Source organism: Chenopodium album, chromosome 1, assembly GCF_948465745.1.
Source record: "Chenopodium album chromosome 1, dcCheAlbu1.1, whole genome shotgun sequence".
In the NCBI taxonomy this organism is placed as follows: Eukaryota; Viridiplantae; Streptophyta; class Magnoliopsida; order Caryophyllales; family Amaranthaceae; genus Chenopodium; species Chenopodium album.
Window position 1 is genome coordinate 10,614,466 of NC_137834.1, and position 8,104 is coordinate 10,622,569.

Here is an 8,104-nt window from a genome sequence, read left to right on the forward strand (position 1 = left end):
TCTATCATGTCCAATCACACTTGGGATCTTTGTGACTTGCCTAAGGGTTCTAAGCCTATAATTTGTAAGTGGATTTTCAAGAAGAAACTTAGACCGGATGGGACCATAGATAAGTTCATGGCTAGACTTGTCATTAGAGGTTTCACAAAAAGAAGGTATAGATTTATTTGACACCTATTCCCCCGTGACTAAGATAGCCACAATTAGAACCTTGGTAGTCCCTGCGGCAATTCATGACTTAGTGGTTCACCAAATGGATGTCAAAACGGCTTTTCTTAATGGAGACCTTGATGAAGAAATCTATATGACCCAACCGGAAGGTTTTGTGGTGAAGGGACAAGAACATAAAGTGTGTAGGCTTAGAAAGTCTCTCTATGGTATTAAGCAAGCTCCTAAGCAATGGTTTGAAAAGTTTGATAATACCCTAGGAGTTGTGGTTATGTGTCTAATTCCTCGGATTCTTGTTTGTATTCTAAAAACTTTGGATCATCATGTGTTATAATCTGTTTATATGTTGATGATATGCTTATTGTTGGTACTAATCTTGATGTTGTGAATGATGCTAAGGCTTTACTTTCCACTAAGTTTGAAATGAAGGATATGGGAGAAGCCGATGTTATTCTTGGAATTCGTTTAAGGAAGACTAAGAATGATTTTTCCATAAGTCAATCTCACTATGTGGAAAAAATACTCAAGAAGTTTGATTCTTTTGATGTTGCTCCTAGCAATACTCCATATGATCCCAACTTAAAGCTTGAAAAAAACAAGGGTACAAGTGTATCTCAAGAGCTCTATGCAAAGGTAATTGGTAGTGTGATGTTTCTAATGAATTGCACACGACCCGATATTGCTTATGCGGTAAGTAAACTTAGTAGATATACTCACAATCCAAGTCAATATCATTGGATTGCACTTCGTCGGTTATTAAGGTATCTCAAAGGTACTATGGATGTATGTTTACATTTTAATCGCTTTCCAAATGTTTTGGAAGGCTATTGTGATGCTAATTGGGTAACCGATAATGATGAAATTTCTTCTACTAGTGGTTATGTTTTTGTTTTAGGTGGAGGTGCTATTTCATGGAAGTCTTTAAAACAACCATGTCTAGCTCGCTCCACCATGGAATATGAACTTATTGCTCTTGAGTTGGCAGGTCATGAAGCGGAATGGCTTAGGAACCTCCAAGCCGACATTCCATTGTGGGGGAAGAGTTCATCACCGGTGTCTATACATTGTGATTCTCAAGCTACAGGTAATTGGAGTGTCAAACAATAGCAACTACAATTGTAAAAAGAGACATATTCGTATGAGACACAAAGTGTTGAGGCAATTTCTCAAAAATGGAGTGATTGCTTTGGACTATGTGAGGTCCGAAAAGAACTTGGCGAATCCTTTGACGAAAGGATTAGCAAGAAAGCAAGTTGATGAATTATCAAGGGGAATTGGACTTAAGCCATATGATACATTACATTTGTCCTAATTCCTATGGTGATGTTGTTGGTAATGTTTGGTTGTGTTTGTGAGCTTGAGTTGTTTAACTCTTAATGGGTCCTTGTGCTATTGAGACGCACACTAAAGGACTCACCTATGTGGTTGTGAAGACTAGCCATCTTCTATGAAAACTTTGGCCGGTTTTCTAGAGCCTCCACTAGACCTAAGGTGAATGTGCTTGGCTATAAATAAGTACATCTCTTCGCGGAGTTCAAGTATATTTTGAAGTGACGTATGTGGTGTGGGGGTCTTGGACTAAATCTTAGAGTTTCAAGGTCCGTCCACTCTTTGATCAAGGGTGTAAGGGTTTCAAGGTTTTTCCACCCTTATACTTGTAATTCATTGCCTCATTTCACTAAACACTAGATTTCAAATTACTAATGTAAATATCTAAGTGTTATGTATTGATCTCCTCTTATGCCAATATGTTACTTATCCACATCTTTTTGTTGGATTTTCTTCCCTTCCTTTAGTGGGGGATTGTTGGAAATAAAGAGAGGAAATTCAAAGGGTCAGATATGGGCGCCCGATCGGGCGCGAGAAGAGTCGTAAAATTCTGGAGCTCTGTTGCCAGATCAGGCGAGCTCCGCCCGATCGGGCGCGAGAAGAGTCGTAAAATTCTGGAGTTCCGCGGTCCGATCGGGCAAGCTCCGCCCGATCGGGCGCGAGAAGACGTTTGGAAAAAAAAGAGTGTCCGCGCGATCGGGCGAGCTCCGCCCGATCGGGCACGTGTTTGTCCGTTGAACTCCAACGGATCCCTTGGATTCCTCTTCTAGTTTGATTTCTTGTAACCCCCCATTTAAGAGGTTTATTATGGTGTTTTAACCACCATAAAAATTCTGATTTCATTCTTCTTGTTCAAGAATATTCTCTCTATGATCTTTTCATCTACCTCAATCTCTATTATAAATTAGAGAATAATTTTCTGATTTCATACACTTGAAAATACATTCAAACACAATAGCTTAAACACATCTCTCTTTGGGCATAAGATACTTGACTCCAACCTTCCACCCAAAAGTGCCTTTGTGTGGAAGAGGTGTGTTAACCTTAGGGAACGTGCCGGCGAATACAATTGAGCACCGTGGTTGCGCTGGAATTTCGTTTTCAAGTCAGTGATTTGCATCACGACACACCATTTGTTCCTTTGTTTTGTGAGATCAATTTTTCGGTCTTACTTGTTATTTATTTATACTATTACTATAGATTTCTTCTATATTTACAACAAATGCTCCGTTTTGTGTGATGAAAAATATTTCGATTAGTGTGTCGTTATTTTTTAATCATCAAAATTGACCGGGTTAGGTTTTTGGGATCATTTTGACCCTTTATTGATGCAAATTAAGCTCGGAATTGACAAAAAATAACGTAAATGCTCCGTTTTGTGTGTTGAAAAATATTTCGATTAGCGTGTCTTTATTTTTTAACCATCAAAATTGATCGGGTAAGGTTTTGGGGGTCATTTTGATCCTTTATGGTAACAAAATAAGCTCGAAATTGACTAAAAAATAACATATATGCCCCGTTTTGTATGTCGATATCGTAATTTTTTTCGGAAAAAAATGCGAAACGCGGTATTTATGTTTTTTTAGCCAATTTCGAGTTTAATTTGTACCCATAAAGGATCAAAATGAACCCCAAAACCTTACCCGAATAATATTCATCACGAAAATCGAAAAAAGTATTATTTTTATTCATTAAAATAAATAATTATTGTGTATTAATTCTAAAAAGTAATGGCATTTGGTGAAATAATTTTCCACAGTAATGGCATTTGGTAAAATAAGAATTGCATTAATGGAAAACTAACGTCCATACGCTATTAGTGGCACAAGGTGTCATTGTATTGTTTGTCAGTGGCATTTGGTGAATTTTGAAAATTTTGATGGCATTTGGTGGATTTTGTAAGTACTTAGTGGCATTTGGTAAAATAGCCGTTTTTTAAAATATTTTTATTAACGGAAATTTCACCAAATGCCCTTAAACTTTTCAAAAATTCACTAAATATCCTCAAGTTTTACAAAATTCACCAAATACCAGTGACGTATTGTACTATTCACACCACGACCTGAAAGGGGTCCTGACGTTAGTGAACCATTGGTGCAAAATTACTATTTTGCCCCTAGTGTCTTCAATGGCGCCATAAACACCATTGACTCCTTGACTTGATCATAATAGGTCAAAAATTTTCGACCTTTCGTATTTCTCATCCTCTCTTTGCTCTGTTCTTCAAGTTTTCAGCAAAAACTAACCCAAAAAATCACGAAAAATCCAATTTTGATAAAATCCGAAGCTTTAACCTAGTTGAACAGTGTTTTATAAGAACTAGTGAGACGAAATTGTGGGTAGAAACAACTTGTGCGACGTGATTCGGAAAGGTTGGCTTAGGGTGGAGCAAAATTGTGATCGGAACATTTCATTTGGTGTTTGACAACTCGTGCAAGGTACCATTCTCTCTTTCGCTTTTGAAATCGATTTCATTTTTTAGGGTTTTTTTGCGAAAATTGATTTAGGGTTTAGGGTTTGATGAATGTGGTTGCTTGATGAATTTGGTTGCTTGATAACTGTAAATTGATTGTTGGTGATTTATATCTGTTATTGTGTGATGAATGTGGTTGATTTGTATAGGAAGTTGTATTTGTATTTGTTCATAGTATCTGCACTCATTGAATAGCTAGTTGTATATGGTTTCTATACTTAGTGAATTTTTTGTGTGCATGTATAGGATGACTCATGTATGGCTGGAGGTTATTTCTAATGATTCTGCATTTGATGTGCAGTGCTGATTGAAGACATTGATAAGTGTAATTTAATGGAGTTGTTTGAGTACATGTTTGAGGACTCTGTAAAACAATGTGTGTACCTGCCTAAGTATTTCACTTTGTTCATTGATAAACCTAGAACAAATAGGAAGTTGGAGTTATGTGATGATACAAATTTGTTGAAAATGTGGGAGTGGAATGAGGGTAAAGAAACCATAAAAGTATGGATACAGGAAACTGATGTTCTAGGGTTGGTGTTTAATCTACTGAAGCTAGTTGGAAAAAAAAAAGATTAAAGATGAAGCAGAGAAGCAAATTAAAGGTGTAGGTTGGAACAATTACAGGCTGAAAGGGAACTGATGGAGCAACAACAATATATTGTTGCTGTTGAGGTGCCAGTTGTTAATGTAGATGATTCAGGAGTTTAGTATATGAGGGTTTTTAACACCCCCGATGTTGCTGATGAGATGTTCCCAGGAGCATCTTAACCACAACCCTCCCAACCCTCAACTCCTCCCAAGCAATCCCAACCACCATCACTTCCAAACCAGACAAAGAAAACACTTAGAAAGAAAATGGCCAGTAGGAGGAAAAAAACCACACCTGAAAAGGGAACAAACAAAGAATCCACACCCCATCCAGAGTCTCCACCCCAACCAAAATCTCCATCCCAACCCCATCCAGATTCTCCACCCCAAAAACATTCTCCTCCCCAACCAAATTCTGCAGCACAACCAGCTGTACCATCCCAACTTTCCCAGCCAAATCAGGATAAACAAAAAAAGGGAGGGATATCTAGACCTAAAGGCTTTAGAGTCTCTAAAAAGATTGCTGCACAACAGGGTATAAGGGTTAAAAAGGGTCCAACCACCAATAGAAGGAAGTCTGCAAGAATTGGGGCCAGGGCAGAGGACTTGGTTAATTCTGACAGTAACTCTGACAGTATGATGATGATTATAGTATGTCTGGCAGTGACATGGATGATGAAGAAGATATTGCTGATTTCAAAGTGGATGAGCTAAAAATTGAGTGTTTGTATGATGATATCCCTGATAAAAAGTTTGAAGACTACCTTGATGAATCTTTAAACATGGACATAACATATTTGAATGGCAAAATTTGGACCAATCAAGAGTTTGGGTCTATCAAGTTAGAACCTTGGTTAATATTTCCAGATAGGCAGCCATTCATTGATGTCTTCAAGGACTACTGCATACAAGAGGGTTTTAGAGTGTTTGTTGAGAAGTCTGACAAGGGTAGGTATGTAGAAAAATGTGCAATTGATAGTTGTGAATGGAGGATTCTTGCTGGAGAGATGACTGATAAGGTTAGTTGGGCAATTAAGAAGATAAGTGGGGAGCACAAGAGTCGTGGCAGGCTAGAAGAGAACCCAGTAGTCACCTCAGATTGACTGTGCAAGCATCTGAAAGCAAACATTAAAACAAACCCATATATACCTGTTCAGGCTCTTAGAAGATATGTATGGAGAGATATAGAATCCTTGTTAAGACAAGGTTATTCTACAAGGTCAAGGCAATGGCTAAAGAGAAAATTCATGGGAACTTTGAAGAGTCTTACTCACTTCTCCCTAAGTATGCAGAAATGATAAAGGCCACTAATCCTGGTAGTTATGCTCTAATCAGTTGGACAGACCAAACACCAACTAAGGTCCCAAAGTTCAAAGCTTGTTTTTTCTCATTTGCAGCTCAAGTTAGGGGATTTTTAGGAGGGTGTAGGCCCATAATTGGTATTAATGGTTCCCACCTTAGTGAATATTTTAAGGGCATTTTCTTCACTGCTGTGGGTATTGACAGTAACAATGAGATATTTGTTATTGCTGATGGGATAGTTGACACTGAGAGCTGTGACAGTTGGTATTATTTTCTAAGAAATCTGAAGATTTTGTTTGAAAAGGAAGGCTGCAACAGAGATGACTGGACTTTCATTAGTGACAGAATGAGGGTAATGGCTTATTTTTATGTATTTTATTTGTCTTCTCTCTGTGACACTTGAAATGAATAGTAACACTTAGTGTTTTTTTGGAATTTGTTTGCAGGGAGTTGACTGAGCAGTACAAGACACTTTTCCAAGAGCTACTAGAAGAGTGTGTTGTCAACACCTCTACATGAACTGCAAGACTGAAGGGTTTAGTGGAACAACATTTCATAATCTCTTTTGGATATCAGCTGATGCATACAGTGAGTATGTCTTCAACAAGGCCATGGAGATGATCCAAAATTATTTTCCAAAGGTTGTAGAGTACTTAGGGAACTGCACTGAACAATGGTCAAGGCATACATTTGACCCAGCTGTTAGGTGTGATCATAATACCACAAATTTTGTGGAGTCATTCAATGCATGCACCAAAAATTACAGAGATCTCCTTGTCTTGACTCTCCTTGAAGGTAACATGCTGACTCTCCTTGAAGCTTAACACTATCACTTGCTTTCACTGTTTATGCACACTCTAAACCATTCTTGAATGTGCTGTGTTTTGTATATCTAGATATTAGGCAGTGGTGCATGAAAAAAATTGGATCAAGGTATGAAAAAGCAGCTTCTATGGGGCCAAATGACTTGACTAAGTGTGCTAGCAGAATTTTACAAAGTAGGAGTAATGAGTCTAGGTTCTGCTATGCTACAGCTTGTGGTGGTGGGGAATTTGAGGTGAGACATAGACATGTTCATTTTCCAATTAAGTTACAAATTGGTACTTGTGGTTGTGGGGTATGGCAGCATTCTAGTATCCCTTGCAAGCATGTGTTAAGGGTGATTTACCCTGAAAGACTGCAAACAACAGACCTTGTTTCAGCTTGGTTCAAGGGGGCTGCATACGAACAAGTGTATGGAGAGCATATACACCCCATGCCTGATCCAAGTCAGTGGAAGTCCTTTAACCTTCCTGAGATACAACCTCCATTCATAAAGAGAAGTGCTGGGAGACCACGCAAACAGAGAAGAAAAGGGCCAAATGAAGCAAGGAAGGGAAAGAGAACAAGAACATTTAAGTGTAGTCTTTGTAAAGAAATGGGGCATAACATGTTAACTTGTGCTGCAAGGAAAAGAAAGGCAGCTAATGAGGCTACCACATCAACCACATCTAAGACCAAGTCAAAAAGCAAACAAGAGATCAAGGAAGGAAGCATAAACTGCACCCCAAGCTTGAATTGCTGCAACATTATTTTTTGCCTACAATGCTAGCATATTTTTGAACTTTGATTATCACAATTTGTACTTATGTTTAGGCAACATCTCTTTGAACATCAACTTTTATTAAACTTGTATTTTTAGACAAAATGGTAAACTGTAATTTTTGGGTTTCAAAGATGAAATTGCTAAGACAATTGGAAAACAAATGTCTTCCTATTATTTATTCCTTTTTTTTTTTCATGTTGTTACAAGATAATTACTTCAACAACACAACTACAATGATTACAACCATTATTATCCCTAATTTTATGAGTACATTAACAAGTTTTTGTTGCCTTTTGATCTTCTTCTTTAATTGCTTCAACTCTTCATGCATATTCATCTGTCTTTCCCCATCCCTTGTGTCCGTGCTTCCCCTTCCCCTACTCTGACATTCTTGTTGTTGATTGCTCAAACTTTCATCAACAAAAACTTTTCACCATTTGAAATTGTTACACGCATCACACTTGTAATAAAGCCTTTGCGGATTTAATGATGACTCGGAACTTCTAATTGCAAATTTCCTCCCACAAACACAATATTTATTTGCCACTCTTATGTAAGAATAGCCATGCATTGAGGAGGATGATCTAGAAATATAACTCATAGTGTGTTAGTTTGTGGTTATTTTGGTGAACAAAGGATTGCTAAGCCTTGTACAA

At 37.8% G+C, this 8,104-nt stretch overlaps 1 protein-coding gene across 1 annotated transcript; it reads left to right on the plus strand.

Moving 5' to 3' along the window:
* The first annotated feature begins 6,378 nt into the window (after nt 1-6,378).
* Nucleotides 6,379-7,454, plus strand: LOC145628174 (uncharacterized). The gene is made up of 2 exons (XM_081680486.1): nt 6,379-6,658; nt 6,760-7,454. Exons 1-2 carry the CDS (start codon nt 6,379-6,381, stop codon nt 7,452-7,454), a joined length of 975 nt encoding a protein of 324 aa, XP_081536612.1.
* Nucleotides 7,455-8,104: the final 650 nt, after the last annotated feature.

What these genes read in the sequence shown, in the direction of transcription:
- LOC145628174 (XM_081680486.1), top strand. Translation starts at nt 6,379, where the DNA reads ATGAACTGCAAGACTGAAGGGTTTAGTGGAACAACATTTCATAATCTC. An exon ending in TGTCTTGACTCTCCTTGAAG is followed by an intron (nt 6,659 to 6,759) that starts GTAACATGCTGA and finishes TTGTATATCTAG; the next exon opens with ATATTAGGCAGTGGTGCATG.